Source organism: Apiospora phragmitis, assembly GCF_038363925.1.
Source record: "Apiospora phragmitis strain CBS 135458 chromosome Unknown utg000002l:1.0-5516284.0:1.0-5523493.0, whole genome shotgun sequence".
Lineage (NCBI taxonomy): Eukaryota > Fungi > Ascomycota > Sordariomycetes > Amphisphaeriales > Apiosporaceae > Apiospora > Apiospora phragmitis.
The window spans coordinates 1,336,459-1,353,071 of NW_027117400.1; the positions used below are offsets into that span (position 1 = coordinate 1,336,459).

A 16,613-nucleotide genomic window follows, 5' to 3' on the forward strand; every position below is an offset into this window, starting at 1 on the left:
TCCTTTCTTTTTTTATTGATAATTTTATCGATTTCGTACTCGTGTTAATCTATTTCGATTTCTAATTATATATCGATTAAGGTTTCTTTAGCCGCTAGTTCGAGTAATGAAATATGAAATATAAGGTGTACCCGTATTGTTTTAAGTAATAATAATTAGTAATTAATTTTTAAAATAACTTTTACAATTTTAAATAATTCTATTTTTTTAAAGTTTAATTTATTGTTTAATCGTTTTATTTTAATATTTCATTATAAGAGGTAAACTTTTTCTCTTTTTTTAAAGGTTAATCTTTTTAACCTTATTTAGTCGGCGTATCCTTTTATTTATTATTAAAGGAAGGTAAGATCTTATTATAACGTAATTTGGAGTTTTTTTAGTTTTTTAACTTAAATAGTCGCGATTAGTGCTAGCTCTCTTTTTTTAGTTTTCTAGTAATTTCTAAATTATATTCATAATTTACTCGAAATGGTAATATACGTGTAACTTTATTATCCGCGTTATTATAAGCGAATTAAATTATTAATAATAATTATACTTAATTATTTTATTTATAATTAATATAATAGTGTAAGTATTATTTTAGGGTTTAGTTTATTCGTTTGGTTTATTTATTTATTTAGGGGTGGTAAGCTGTAGATAATTTGTACTTAATTCTAAGTTATGTTATAAATAACTTCTAAAATTTAACGGTAAATAGTTTATTTCTATCGGAAATAATTATTCGGAGGAACGTGTACGCTAGGTTGTTAGTATCGTTAAATTTTTTATATAATAAGAAGTAGGTATACTTTATAAATTTATCCGTAATAATTAAGATATTATCGTAATCGACCTTAATTAGGGGTTTTTTTAATAGGGGTAGTTTAATAACGAAATTAAGTACGATAGTTTTCTATATTTTATCTAGCGGTAAGATCGGTTATAATTCTCCGTATAGTTGGTATCGGGCGGCTTTAGTTTTATTATAAAGGTTGTATTTACTGATTATTTTAATTACGATTATTTTAAGGTTTTTATAATCGAATTACCTAATAATCCTTTTCTAGGTTTTAAATATTTTTTAGTGTTTATATACAGGGTGTTTATAGAATTTTTTAATAAAGTTCTCGCGATACTGCTCGGGGATATAAATCTTATTTCGGTAGAAGGCGAGACCGTCGCGGTTTTCGAAGTGATCTTTAGGGTAGTTCGCGGGGTCAAGGGTTTGGTTAAATTATTAAAACTTAGTAACCTATTTGTCGTTATATTAAACGTGGTTTGTAACGTTTAATTATTTTAAGGGTACGAAATTACTATTTTGGTCGTAAACGAGAATTATTTACGTTTTAAACGGAACCTCTTTTTTAATAGTCCGGTTATCGGCTTAACGTATCGACGCGACCGTTCTCGTTATTTTTCCAGTAAATAATAGTGAGGTTAAATTTTAAAAAGAATTTAAACTATCGTATTTATTATTTATTTAATTCTTTAATAATAATAAATATTATAAAGTTTTTATAATCGGTATAAACTTTAATTAGTTTTATTATTTCGTTAAAATAATATTTCTATTCTTTATAAGTTTTAATAATAGTTATTAACTCTTTATTATAGATTTAATAATTGAGCTTTAGTTCGTTAAGTTTTTTTAAAAAAAATATAACGGGGTGCGACTTTTTATTATTATTTTATTATTTTAGTTATTTTTTAATTATATAGTTTAATACGTCGGTTTCGATTTTAAAGGGTTTAAATAGATTTATTACGTAAAGTATTAGTTTATTAAAAATTCGTTCCTTAATATTATAAAAAGCTTTATTTTTTTTTCTCCGTTTATTAAAATAGTTCGTCTTTTTTTATTAAGTTTATTAAAGGTATCGCTATTTTATTAAATCCGGGGACGAAGATCCGGTAATAATTAACTAGTTTTAAAAAAGATCTGACTTTTATAGCGTTTATAGGTATAAGTTATTTTTTAATTATTAAAATTTTCGAAGGTTTTATTCGGATTTCGCCTAAGAATATTACGTATTTTATAAAGGTAACGGATTATTAATAAAATTCGTTTTTTTCTAAGTTAATTAATAAATTAACGTTTTATAACTTTTAGAGTATTAATTTTATATATTTTCGATATTATTCGTTATTTTTAAAATAAATAAAGATATTATCGAAATATATTATAACGAACTTATCGAGGTATTTTTATAAAATATAGTTAATTATAGATTAGAAGTTAGTTAGTATGTTAATTAAGTTAAACGGTATAACTTAATATTTAAAATAGCCGTATTTAGTTCGAAACGCGGTTTTTTATTTTTCTCTTTTTTTAATTCGGATTATGTTATATATATTAAAGAGGTCGAGTGTTATAAAGATTTTAGTGTATAATAATTTATTTCGTAAATCGCTGATTAAAGGTAAGGGGTACCGGTTTTTAATAATAATTTTGTTAAGTTTTTAATAATTGATGTATATACGCTATTTAGGTTTCCCGTTTTTGCTTTTTTTTAAGACGAAGAGGATGGGGAAGCTTATTAGTAATATAGATGGTCGGATAATTCTTTTCTCGAGATTCTCCGTGATATATCTTTTTAAGGCTTATTTATATTCTTAGTTAAGTTTGTATATAAGTATAAATAAAGGTTCTTTTTTATTTTTAAGGGGTATTTTATAATTTTATTATATATAAAGCGGTAAGCCTGTTTCTAGTTTCTTATTAAAAAGTGCTTTAAATTACCGGTATTTTTTTAGTATAGTCGTTGTAACGTTCGGTTTAAGCTTTTTAATAATAATATATACTTTAAAGATTTTAGGTTTATTAAAAGGGCGTTTTTTAAACCGCTATTTATTAATTAAACTTTTTTTAGTATATTTTATTAAAATTAGTTTATTTTTTAATTAATTTTAAAATTATTTACCCGTAATTAGGATATTTTTAAAATTATATCGTATTTTGCGACGTTTATAATATTATATATAATTCGTTTATAATGTTTTTTAATATTGATTAGAAGGTTCGCGACTTTTTTCCGTATTTTTTTATTGTTATAGGTTATAAATCCTTTATTAACGGTTTTAAATCGGTATAAAGCGTTTTTTTATTATTATTCGAGTTTAAGGCAATTAATGATTTATAATAAAATATAGTTTCTTTATACTTCGCTATCGAGTAGCGTTTTAATATAAACTCTTTTTACGCTTAATATTAATATAATATATTTATAAATAGCTCGATTATCCGTTATTTAATATAGAGACCTATTTTAGTCCGCTTATTATCGTTTTTTTATAGTAAGCGGCGTTTATTTCTTAAACGTTGCGTTTATAGGTTATTAACGATATCTTATAATCGATCCTTGTATCGTTACCGTTATTCCTTTTATTCTTTATAAGGTGCTTTTTAATATATTAATAGGGGTGTTTTTATATTTTTTTTACGTGAAATACTATCCTTAATACTTAAAATTCGGGTTTTTCCGATAATTCGAAGGTTTATTAAGTTCGCAGTAATTTATAAACGTTTTATAAATTTTTTAATATAATAAAGGGGTTTTTTTCTCGAGTATATATTTATACGTTTTAAAGGTATTAGGTACTTTTTTTTAAACATTTATAAGCTCGCGATTTTTTTTAAGCGTATTTAAGGTATTAATCCTTAAAGTACTTTTTTTAATCTCATTCTTTTAAGTAGTATTATCGTAGTTATTGTAAGTTTTTTTATATTAATAGGTATACGCGTCGTTTATCCGAAATTAACGTTCGGATTTTTTTAATAATATAATCCGGGTATAGTTACGTAATAAGTTATTTACTAATCTTTCGGGGAAATTATTCGTATTTAAATTTTTTCGCGAAGTGTTCTATATAAGCGTTATATATATACGAGATTTATAAAAGCGTAAAATATTTTTTATATATAAAGGAGATTTATAAATTATTCCTTATTACGTAATTACCGTGGATTTTTTAATTAAAACCGGCCGTAATAAGTATTTAGCGTAAGTATTTCGAGTCGAGGTAAGGAATATTAAGGATAATTAACCACCCGTCAGTTTTAAGGTTTTTAAATTTAACGATTTCGTTTATTAATTTATTTATTAATATATTTATTAAATATTCGTAGTTTATTAATTACTTTAATTAGTTTATAATATTATTTATTAAATTATTATTTTCGTTATAAGGGAAAGGTTATTCCCTTCGTATTATTACGACGCTTCGGCTATAGTCTTCTTTATCCTTTGGGGTTTTAAAGAATTATTTAATACTTTTTTTATTTATTAAATAAGAGGTGCACCTATTATTATAATAAGTTATTTAAAATAAATTACTATCTTTAATAATAACGCTATTATTTTTAATAGCTACGTTAAGGGTAGCTTCTATTTTAATAACGTTAATATATTATTTTTTTAAAACTCGTTAAAAATTCTTCCTCGGTATTTAATATTTTTAAGCGTAATATCCTAATTTTTAATAATTATAATAAATATCACGTAGCTTTTTATTTTATTTATTATATTTAATAGCGTTAAAGTTTATAAGTTTATTATAATAATTATATACCGTAATATTTTTAAATAGTATATAATTATATTAATATAATCGCCTTATATTAATTTAAGTTCGATTAATTTATTATTAAAGTCTGTTTTATTTTTCGCGGCGTTATTTATATATATAAGTATTAATTTTAATAATAAATTTTATATACGAAAGAAAGTTATTAAAGGTGTTAAGCCGGTTAAATTTATTCTTAATATCGTCCTTTAATTCTTAGTAATATATTATAATTTTCGTAGTTTCGGTATAATTTAATCGGGTTATAATACGCCGGAACTTAGCTATATAAAAGGCGGCTGATCTTTTTTACTTAAAGGTTTTAAGTTCCTTTTCCGCCTGTCGCTTTTCGTTGGGGTCTTAAAAAAGTAATTTAAAGGCTTATTTAAAGCCGTTATAATTCTCGAAAATATATTATACCTTTATACGGTATAGTTTAATTTATTAATTATTTTTTATAAGTTCGTTTAAATAGGGTTCGAATTAAGCGAATATTTTATTTTTAAAAAACGAAGCGGCGTAAATAACTCGTTAAGTAACGTTTTAGAACGTTTTTTTATAAAACTATTAATAAGTTTTAATTTAAATAAGGAAGTTTTAGAGGTTTTTACTTATTTTATTAAAAAAAGTTAACGTATTAATTTTTATACTTTTTTTTAATATAATAAAGGTTTAAATAATATTAATAATTATATAAAAGAGATCTATTTTTTTATATAATTTATTAATATTATAAAATATTTATTTTAAAATATTCTTAATTAGGAGCTTATTACGTTCCTTTTCGAGCTTAATATAATAATATTAATAATTAACGCTTATTGTATAGGTTCGTTATTATTATTATCGCTATTAATATTTATAATAAAGTTCCGTTAAGAAGTGTTAAAAGTGGCGATAAAAGTTTTTCTTTATCGGATAATATTATTAAAATTAAGTATAAATATAATTTTTATAATATTATTATTTAAAGGCTTAAATAATAATTTATAAAAATAAAAATAATTAAAATATAACGAATATTATTTAAATTTTAAAAAAAACTTAATAAAATATATTAAAGTTTATATTAATAATATAAAAAAGTATTTAAATATATAATAAAAGTTACTTTTATTATTATAATAAATAATAACTCGTAAAAATTAAAATAATTAAAATATATAAGTTTAAAAATATTTATAATAATTTTATTAAAATTATTTATTTTATTAATAAATTAAAATTAATATTTAAATTAATTATTAAAATAAAAAATATTTATATAAAATATATAAAAAATATCCGTTATTATATATTTAATTTCTTCCTTTATTAATTTATTAAAGCGTTTATTAACTTATAATAATCCCGTTATTAACTCACGGTGATCTATCTTTTAAATTACGGTGATCCATTCTAGCGGCTTACTTAGGGGCGCCGTAATCCCGTTACTCCTAGCTCACTCGCTAAAGCGGTGGTTTAGTCGCTCCTCGTCCCGTGGCTCCTTCCTGGCTACTTTCCCGGGTCGGGTCTATCCTTTCGCTATTTAGGATATTTTCGTAGTTATATTCGCGCGTTTCTATAATATAAAAGAGTTCATATTAATATAATTAATAATACGGTCGGTAATTATAACGTTATAGCCTGGTCGGGTATAATAGTTCCGTTCCGGCGGGTAGGGTCTTGGCCGCATGGTTAGGTCGGGTTGTAATAAGTAGCTTAGAAGACGTCGTACACTTTTGTAATAGCTTTTTAATTAATTTAATTCGAACCTTTTCGCGTCGCTTAAATTATGAAAACGATACGATCTTTTTTTAATTAAATCGGTATTATAGTTATAAAGATATTACGTTTTAAAATGTAGTTATATAAATCGAAAAAAAGAGTGGCCGACTTAATAATATAGTCGATTTAGTAGTAAACTACGTTAACGGTTAATAAAAGCGTTAATATTAAAAAAGCGCCGGCGAAATTACTAAAACTTTATAAAAGAAAAAGTACTTTATAATAACTTTAATTATTAATACCGGTAAGTATTAATTAATTTTTATAAGCGAAGTTATTTTATAATAGCTTTATTTTTTACCTTTAGTCGAGTTTATATAATAGCGATCGAACGCCCTTAAAAAGAAAATAAAACGAGAAAAAAAATTATTATAATAACCTTATTTTTATAAGTAGAAGCACTTTATAATAGCTTTATTTCTTACTTTTAATTAAGATTATATAATAGCGATTAACGCTTTTAAAAGAAAGAAAAAGAGTATTTTATAATAACTTTATTAAATAAAGTAATTAAAAAAATATTAATAAATAAAATAATCGTTTATAACGGCCTTTTATATTAAAAATCCACACGAATATATATAAAGTTTATTTTTATAATAAAATATTTAATAAACTTAATATATACTTTATTATTTATATTAATTAAACATTTATTATAACGATTTAAGTAACGATTTTAACCTTTTTTAAAATGCTTATAATTATTATCGTAGTCCGTTTATAGAAAAATAGTCGAGTTATATAAACGGGTGCACGGAGGTCACTGCGCTATCTCAATATGGAGTACTTCCAGGGAGCCTTCGGGCAGGGGGCGAGCTGGTCGTAGACTCGGATCCGATTCTAGTGCTGCTATCACAACGCTCGTCCCCTCGAAGACGATATATAGTGAGTGATGATGGAATATAATAAGTCATCGTGGGTATTACTGGAGTTCGCGCACATGTAGAAGAATATAGGATCTATACTTGTTAACAAATCCGGGATATATTCGTTGAAAATTTAATATACTGACTGATACATCCCATCCAACAGCAGTAGCCTATCCCTTTCTCTCTTTTATTCCTCCCCAAAACCCGAAGATCCCCTCTCATTGGCTCGCGCCTGTCGATCGTGCGATACCAACATTTGCAGCTGGAATTCCGCCCTTCCAAGTCGTCCCAAATCCTCCCAAATCCCCAGGAAGCGATGGTGCGTCCAACGCGTTTCGTGAAAAAGTACTCGCATCCCAAATCGTCAGAGGGCTAATAAATATACCACATACATTATCTTACATCAATCTCGATTCTCGGCAATCCAGGCCTTCGTTCCACACGGCGGATAAAGGGGGAGCTGAGACAAGCCCAGCTACCCAGGACACGGCAAAACGAGTCAATACGAGAACTCAATGCCGCCGATAGGAATCGAACATATTCTCATTTATCAATCCTCGTCTCTCTCGGTACATAATGACAAGCATATCAAGTTGGGAAGTCATATTAGAGTTCCAGCTAGTCGCTCGGGTTGGGCCGTACTGGAAGACAAGAAGTATTGGAAGCTTAATATGGAAGACTATCAGATGAAACGCGCGGACATTTCCGACAGCTCGGCCACGGAGAAACCCGCGGAGCCCTCGCTTAGGAGTGAGCTTCCACCTATCGCCCTGGCCGTAGGGTCAGGGAAGAATTCCTTGTACGACCTACCTGCTTCGGTCCAAGCCGACTGATCCTTCGCTTTGATGGCCGTATTGGTCATCATAGCCAACTGGAAGGCCTGTTCGGCACCATGCCGCCGGTTCCCCACCGCTTTGCGATATGACTCGTACTGGGCCTCTGGCAGCGCTCCAGCCTCCGTTGGGGGCTCACGGCGTGACCCCAATCACGATGCCACCCCGCTCCCTCCTCTCTTCTCCCCGGAACCGTACGAGGTCAGCATGAACGCCTTGATACCGCCGCTGCCGCCAGGAACATCAAGCGCCTCAGAAGGGTAGTAGGCACCCATTCAGCATCCACGCTCCCGCGACACTCTTTGGTGTTCTGTCAGGGACCACGCAGCCTTTGCATACAAAGCGCTTGTCTTTCCAGTCGAGTTAATCCTGCCGATCCTGATCGTGCCGAGGGCTCAAGAGTTCATGGCGCACTGGGAGAATGTCATGGGTGCGTTACTTTACCCACTGACAGTACTAGTTCTTGGCATACCCGCTGACTACAAGGCGTCCGGGCCAAAATCACTCTGGCAAATTGGACCAGAAGGAGTAACTGTGGTGTATTACTTGCATCATCCTTGTTACTTAGCCTTCCTGGAGGATTAGCTAGGAATATCCGAATGTTAATCGTTAACGTTTACTAGACTAGCATTAACGCCGTCCTTACAGTGGCATAAACATTGCCACTCTATTTGCTACTGGATTATCCGAAACCTGGCCACGTAAAATACCGATGTATTACTAAGTCTACTGGGATAATCATAAGCCCGACAGTATAACAGGTTAGTAAGTTGATTATCTCACGTACTATCCACGTATCATCCCACGTATTATCCCACGTATTATCCCGCGTATCATCTCACGTGTTATTTCACGTATCCATAGGAGAAAGTAGGAGACACATTACTTATTACACAACTAGAAATCCTAATGTAAGCTCGTCATGAACTGCACGCCTGATTCTGTTGCATCCACCATGCAGAATCTTCCCTACTTCGTCAACAAGTCCATGAAATTGCTTGTTGGCATAGCATCTATATTCAGATGCATGAAACTGCCGGCAACACCAGCGCGAGTGAGGGGATTGGGGTGATCCGGAACTCGACATGCGGACCCGAAAATGTCGGGGCTCGGCGTCCGGACTCCGGCGAATTTCTTTGGCTGAGACTCACCACGGTACGACTCGCATCTTCCAGCAGAACTCTAATAAACTGGTAAACGAGTTTCCGGTAGTAATCAACTAATCATATATCGGCGTCATATATATTTTCCTTACTTTCTTATCCTTTGTATAGTTCAAATAGTCCCATCTATTCTGGACTGGTCATTATTTGCGCCTTGTAATGTTTGATGGTTTTCCTTTGCTCTCGATGAGCAGGTCGAAGCTGTACGTTATCTCGTCTAGGGGTCGGGCATCGGAGCGAGATGGAAACAAGTAATTATGAGCAGCAAATCAAAACTATGTGGTGGAAAAGAAAACCATTCAAATAAATTTCAGCTCTTTTGCGGGGTGCTTCCGAATCGAAGGTTAATCTAGATCAATGCCCTGCTTGGTCGGGAGTTACTCCGAAGTGAGGCGCACAGCAGGAGCACCAACACACCTGAAGATCCTTTCCATATGTATCCGTGATTACGGACAGGTAGGTTAGCCAACAATGGTAATCTGATATAATACTGTGCAAGGTACAGTGTTTGGTATAGAGGTGACAGGCTGTGCTAAATGTTACGAGCCCACGATTCTTCATGGTTACTCAGCTTGTCACGCAAGCCTATTACCGTGCTGCCGGAGACTCACAGTGCGAGGTGATATTCGATCCAAAGCATTGACGCTTCACTATGATACTATGATCCGAGCTCTGTAGCCGAACTCTCCTTCAATATAACTAACATTAGCAGCGGGAGAAGTTTGCCGACGGGGTTCAAGCCGGACGGATCTATGGTGACTCGGGAATTGACTATCAACCATTTCTGACCACAGACTACTCACTCGACTTACACATGTATACATCACATCCAAACATGTGTATGAAACCTGATATGCTGTGATCACGCCTGGTTCAAGTTTACACTCCCCTATATTACATTCCCCCTCCCCGCCATGATTGATTTCCCTCGTGTCCAAGTGCTAACAAACCATCTGTTAAGTTGTCTGGTATCCACTTTAGCCATCTATGGCATGTATGATCCCCCTTTTCTGGCTTGGCGGTCAGTGACTGGCTGGGGTTAACCCCCTTATGATGAACAGCCGGACTTAAGTATGCCGTGTTTCCGCCCAGTATTAACTCCGAGTATTAGGATAGAAGCCAGTTCTTCCGAATCCAACTCTTGTCCCTTTATCCCGTTCTAAGTCACCCACTGATCCCAAATTCATATCTTCATAATTTAATTACTTTTTAAGGTCGACCAGTGTTGCCATTGTAGCGAGAAACACATCCGGCCTCTCCATACAGTCCAACCCACGCTTTTTCAAGCAGAAAAACCTACAACACGATGGCACCGCTCGAAGGACAGTACATACTGATTATCGGCGGTTCCTCCGGCATGGGTTTTGCCGTAGCGAAACTCGCGCTGGCCAGCGGCGCCAAGGTGGCCATTGCGTCCTCGAGCGCCGACAAGGTCCAAGACGCCGTCTCGAGGCTGAGCGGCGGCGGCGGCCATGCACAGGCGTCGGGTCACGTCGTCGACCTCGCCAACGCCGACCGGAGACCGCGCTGGAGAAATTGTTCACCGAGGTCACCACCACCCGAGACGGTATCCAGCAGCAGCAGCAGCCGCTCGACCACGTCATCAACACCGCCGGGCGCGGCGTCCCCAAACCCATCTCCGAGATCGACATGGGCTCGGTCAACGAGCTCGCGCGCCTGCCGCTCTTCGTGCCGCTGCTCATCGGCAAGCTGGCGCCCCGGTTCTTGAAGGCGGGTCCCAACTCCAGCATCATCTTCGCGTCCGGCCAGGTCGCCGAGAAGCCGGCCTCGCCCGAGGAGGTGGCCGAGGCGTATATCTACCTTGTCAAGAACACGGATGCTACGGGGTCTAATGTGAGTTCCAACGGTGGTGTTATTCTCAAGTAAAATTCAAAGCATCTGGGAAGGTCAATTTTAAGATACAGTTACTAATTACATGCGAGCTCAAATTACATTTCCGTCGCAATGACTGGGATAGTGTTATTAAGTCTGCTATTGTTCGTAATAATGACTAGGTTGATGCCAGCGTAATTCTTCATCCAGTTACTCGGAACGGCCACCAACGAAGAATGTACTCTAGACAGACAAATTATAGAAAATAACATATTTCACTACTATTATTATACAAGTCCAGATGAGGCTCGATGAATCTATGAAAAAAAAAGATGTATAACGACCCTGGCTTGCCCTACTTCCTCCTTCCCCTTTTCTAGAGCCAAGACTCTGAATTGGATGGCCGCAGTGTATAAGTGGATGAAGGTGTTGTCAGGTAACACACGGTGGAGATGGACGGGGACAGAAGCCCTCCTGCATATACAGTTTCATTTTTGTGAACATGTCAGTCGATACTTGAATTTTCATCTGCTTTTGAAGTCTTTTCATCTTTTTCGGCGCTCACCCAAATAACCACTGTCCTCTACCAAACATCCATCATGGCGGTCGATCAAGACGTCATCGGCACAGGGAAGCTGCATTGGCCAACAATCAATGTACGACAGCACTGGCGATATTCGGTCGTCTTGCCAAGAAGTTATTGTCCAGCAGGTCACTAGATAAGCTGCAGATCAAAGTCCTAGCAACACTTTACGACAACTAACTCGATGAAAACACAGGCTTTACGTCCTCGATCGAGACCTTTGATCTGCACATCAAGAAGCCAGCCATACGCACACAACTGGTCCCGGGCCCGGACTCTAGCGTTTGCCCCCATTCGGTCCTTAAAGTTGGACTCTACAATGCAACGGGGAGTCCCGAGTCGTGGGTCCTGGACCCGGCCGGCTGCCAGTACGGCTTCAATGGGGTTCTGGTGCCGTACGACAATTATCTCCGAGAAAGGCAGTGCACAATCTCGGCTGAGCCCGCATCATACCTCTGGACGGAAACCAAAGATACGGATTACTTCGAAAGCCTCCCGGTTCTAAACAGAACTGCAGCTCAGCGCACCGACAGGGCTGTGGAGCGGAAGATCCGCCTGCATTACGCCTCGTTCGTCGAGGTACGGTTCGGGGCCGGTCAGCCTAGCGCAGCGAAGAGCCTTTTGGAGTATACCTCGGGAAGCTTCGAAGGGCAGCTTGACGGGCTTATGGAGGACTTGAGAAAGCACATGACATCATATATGGATGAGCATGGCTTATACAGGCAGAGCTAGAGCCCAGCGGAATGAGAAAAAAGGGTTGGGGACGTCACCAAAGGTCCATGCCGTGCTTTAAGAAGAAAATTAAGTAGACAACAAAACCAAGATTGCTGGTGATAAATCGGTTAGAGTCGATAGCTGCTTCCATGAGCTTATACTCATCTATTACATAACCATCGCCACAACCTAGCTGTGCAGCTTATGCAGTGTGTTATATATATAGCCCCGTAGCATTTATGAGCCTAGCAGAGGCAATCTCATTAATTAGCCCTCAAAGCTATACAACCTGATATGTTGCTAACGCTCGTATAATACTCGAATAATAACCGTATCATTAATAAATAAACATTGAGTAAACGCTTCAAGTGTAGCAACTGGGTTTTCTGGCCGTTATTGCGTTTAATGAGCAATAGGATACATCATCTAGAAGATACTGGTCGAAATCTGGAACCGGTCCCAAACGTCTTCCCATGGATCTCCAAGCCAATTCAACAGATCTAAGGCCCGAGAAGGCCCGAAAAGCACCAATCTGGTTCCAGTCACTATCCGAGGCAACACCATCGACTTAGGTGTCTCGACAATACAGCAATTGACCAACACCCAGGCCGCCCTGGCCCAGACTCAAGCAACCCGATCCCAGGATTTGGCCCAGGGCCAAGCCAACCAGTTCACGGCGGTCATCCAGGATTTGGTCCAGCTCCAGACTGCTCATATAGCTACTCGACAAGACATCAGAGAATTTCACGGACACACAAATTTTCTTTCAAGGGGGTAGATCTTTAACTACAGTGGCTGTTCTTACAATAGCTGGTAGTCTCTCATGGCAGCGAAGCTTTTGTTTCAAGGTCCACCGTGGCAAGCCACAATTTAATAGCCCAGCATTTCCTATCTGGAAAAAACACGCAATCTTTGCTGTCCCTAAACATTTGCTCTCGGCCACCAAATCACGCCGAATAGGGGCAACTGAGCCATAAGGCAGACGCCAAATAGGGGCAGCATGCAAACCAGACAGGTGATGTACAAGCCACGTGGTCTGCGAAATCTGTAGTCCGCCTTTGATACAAGTTCTTATGTAGATGCGTCAGGACGTGCGTACGAAGGTATGCCTCGAACTGCCAGCCATCCCCCGAGACTGGAACCCGCGGGCTGCTGATAAGCGAGAGCGGGTACGCGACGAGAGCCCTCAGGGGCCAAGCTCCTCCTCTCATTGGAGGCCACCGTCCTGGAATAAGAGCACGTCGCTCAAATGCGACCACGTAACATTTTAGTATCTAGCTGCCATGAATCTTGACGGTACAAGAGACTTGATTATGTGTGAAATTACTCAATTTCGCCAAAATAAGAATACAGTAAACTTCAGCTTTGGGGTATCAAACACGAATATCGGCAAGTGGCCAACCAGCTCCAACAGAAGCTGGAGTAATTTCGGAAGGAGATTGCCGGGCGCGATGACCTGGCCGATGTGAACCAGGTCCCCGGATCCGGAGCGCACAAAGTGGTCAACAGTCTCAATGTCACTATGGGCGGAGTTAGGCGGAGTGACTTTTTTGGATACTAGGTAAAGAGATCAATAGCCATGACGGGCTCGTAGTCCCCATTGGTTCCACAATAATGGTTTGCTGGTCAAGGGGCTAACCCCTGTACAGAACGGAACTCCGAGCTCCAAGCACCTTGAGGGCACATGTGGGGTAGATTGATGGTACTAGTTAAATAAATAAGTAGGTAAGGTGAGAAGACTCTGGCAGTCTCATCGCTGCCTCCCATTCTTTTCTACCTTTATGCCTACATGTGGTATGAGATGCAGTGCCGTAACCGGCCAGACCAGCTTTGCCCATCTAGAAAAAGGCATATCTAATCGAAGACGATGGCAGCCTTGATAGCAGACTTGTTGCGGATGCTCTCGAGAGCCTCACCCCACTGCTCCAGCTTGAAGGTCTTGTTGACAATGCCGGCAGTCTTGACCTTCTATAGAAGAGGTTAGTAAGCACACGTTACAATGTCAAGGAGGCTAGAACTTACGCCACTGTCAAGGTAGTCAACGGTTGCGGGGAACATGAAGGTCTCGGAGAAAGATCCAATGATGGTGATTTCTAGAAATCGTCAGCGGCTTCAATCTTCTAGGACCACGGGACTTTCAGCAACTTACCATCACCGAAGATCTTGGAAGGAGGCCAGGTGACACGGGCGGAGTCAGGGTAGACACCGTAGCACACAAGCTTTCCACCGCGGCGGACGTAGTTGATCGAGTCCTCAAGGACCTTGGCGCTACCCGATGCCTCGACGACTACGGAATATGTCAGTTTGGCGCTTCACGTACGAGATGACCCAAACTTACCGATATCGAATCCATAGGGGTTGTCCGTCTTAAGCTGCTCCCATTGGGGAGTGGCGTCCTTTCGGGACAGAGGCACGTACTTGTCGGCAGCCTCCAGGCTCCTGGCCAGCTCCATCTTGGCGCCCTCGGGGGCGGCGATGGTCAATTGAGAGACACCAGAGTTCTTCCTGAACAGGGGTCAGTATACACTGGGGGCCGGTGCGCATCAAGAGACTTACAGGAACTGGGCCATCATGAGACCGGTAGGACCAGCTCCGATCAGAAGGGCGTGAGAGCCAGCCTTAGGGGCAATCTTCTCCAGACCGTGCATGGCGCATGACGCCGGCTCAATCAGAGTGGCATCAACATCGGAAAGGTTGTTAATCTTGAAGAGCTTTCCTTGTGTGTAGGAGCACTAGGACGTGTTAGTCTTCGGTCGAAAAGGAGTGAGCAGGGACAACTAACGTATTCAGCGAAACCGCCGTCCAGACCCACCACACCGTGAGCCTTGAAGTCCTCGCAGAGAAGAGCGTCGCCTCGGCGGCAGTAGAAGCTTCGCAAAGGGTTAGTCGGTTTTCATAACGTGGCGCCTGGAATCTATGTACTCACCAGTGACCGCAGAGCTCCGAGTTGTCAGCAGCGACACGGTCGCCAATCTGGAAGGATGTGACGTCGTCGGCCACGGCTAGAATCATTCTTAGTCGGGCGCTTTCACACTGGACGGATTCTTATCTTACCGACAACCTCACCAATGGTCTCGTGACCAGGGATGAGAGGGAACGTGGCGATAAACTCGCCTTCGTGGATGTGAAGATCGGTACCGCAGACACCGCAGGCCTGAGGAACATGTTATTACGTCGCACGGAGCAGACCAAGACGTGAGCACGACTTACCTTGACCTTGATGAGGACATCACCAGCTCGGGAGGTGGGCAGGGGCACCTGGACGATGCTCCAGTCTTCTGGCTTCTCATATCTATCCGAGACGACAAGGTTAACACATCAGAAGCATATACTGGTGGCGTGGTGGACGCAGAAACCAATTGCTCAAGGATAAGAACACCAAAAGACGAGCACGATAGTCGCTGAGAACATACCTGAGAGCCTTCATGGTCTTGGGGAGTTCAGGAGCCATCTTCAAGGATTAATGTGAGCAACAGGAGCGGGGTATCCAAAGAAGAAGAAGTTCGACGAAGATCAAGTTAAAGATCAACAAGAAAGGGGTCAATGGAGGAGCAGCACGACGCAGATGAACAAGATCGGTCTATCTGATGAGGAATGTATAATAGAAGGTCAAGCAAGAGTTGGTTATCAAGTAGGTATTTATCCAAAAAGGAGGAATGGGCTGAGTGATATCGGAGAAAGGAAAAAATGCTAATTTATAGCGAGGGCTTCAGACCTCGAGCTCCTTCTGGTCTCCAGGCCCAAGCCAAGGGAGCTACAAACCTTTTACAGCAGCATCCCGCACTCGGCACCTTTCGTCTGGCGTTCTGAGGAGGGGGTAATTGACATGTATTTGCCTACCCTACCCTGCGCAGGCTGGGCACTCTAGCGCCGACTTGAACGCTACATGTCCAGGGTAACTTAAGTAAGGCAAGGCAGGCTGGCAGGGGGCCTTGTCATGTCATCGCCCAGCAGTACGCGAGCCGGAATGCAGCCATTCGCCAATAGTTGCACCCAAGCCTAGGGAAGAGCATAAGCGTGGGCCAACTGCGTGTGACAAAGGAGAAATGCGTTCATTCGAGGCGTGCGGGAAAGAGGGGCAGTCCTTCCAAATCCCCCGCTGTGGGACCCTGGGCAGAGTCCAACCAGGCCAAGAGGAAAATCCAACCCCACCTCCAGCTAAAAGTGTCTGGCTCTGATTTCTCGGCCAGCACGCGTCATACTGCGTTTTCTAACCCAGGCTAGTGTGTATCGTGAAGAAAGGTTAATGGCCCAGTCCTTGTAAAAGTGGAATGAAATCTACCAAAATAGCAACTATCTGGAG

General features: G+C 38.6%; 4 protein-coding genes across 4 annotated transcripts; 3 read left to right on the forward strand and 1 right to left on the reverse strand.

Moving 5' to 3' along the window:
- Positions 1-8,029: 8,029 nt before the first annotated feature.
- Positions 8,030-8,281, forward strand: PG994_001240 (uncharacterized protein; the record flags this gene model as incomplete). Its single annotated transcript, XM_066852649.1, has 1 exon — positions 8,030-8,281. One exon carries the CDS (start codon positions 8,030-8,032, stop codon positions 8,279-8,281), a length of 252 nt encoding a protein of 83 aa, XP_066720790.1.
- Positions 8,282-10,486: 2,205 nt separating this feature from the next.
- Positions 10,487-11,067, forward strand: PG994_001241 (NAD(P)-binding protein; the record flags this gene model as incomplete). Its single annotated transcript, XM_066852650.1, has 2 exons — positions 10,487-10,675; positions 10,729-11,067. 2 exons carry the CDS (start codon positions 10,487-10,489, stop codon positions 11,065-11,067), a joined length of 528 nt encoding a protein of 175 aa, XP_066720791.1.
- Positions 11,068-11,612: 545 nt separating this feature from the next.
- On the forward strand, positions 11,613-12,328 carry PG994_001242 (beclin 1; the record flags this gene model as incomplete). Its single annotated transcript, XM_066852651.1, has 2 exons — positions 11,613-11,709; positions 11,793-12,328. 2 exons carry the CDS (start codon positions 11,613-11,615, stop codon positions 12,326-12,328), a joined length of 633 nt encoding a protein of 210 aa, XP_066720792.1.
- A 1,836-nt stretch (positions 12,329-14,164) lies between these two features.
- PG994_001243 (NADP-dependent mannitol dehydrogenase) lies at positions 14,165-15,761 on the reverse strand (the record flags this gene model as incomplete). Its single annotated transcript, XM_066852652.1, has 10 exons — positions 14,165-14,278; positions 14,333-14,403; positions 14,460-14,597; positions 14,649-14,815; positions 14,867-15,042; positions 15,093-15,180; positions 15,237-15,312; positions 15,365-15,464; positions 15,521-15,602; positions 15,724-15,761. The coding sequence occupies 10 exons, from the start codon at positions 15,759-15,761 to the stop codon at positions 14,165-14,167; spliced, it is 1,050 nt and encodes a 349-aa protein (XP_066720793.1).
- Positions 15,762-16,613: the final 852 nt, after the last annotated feature.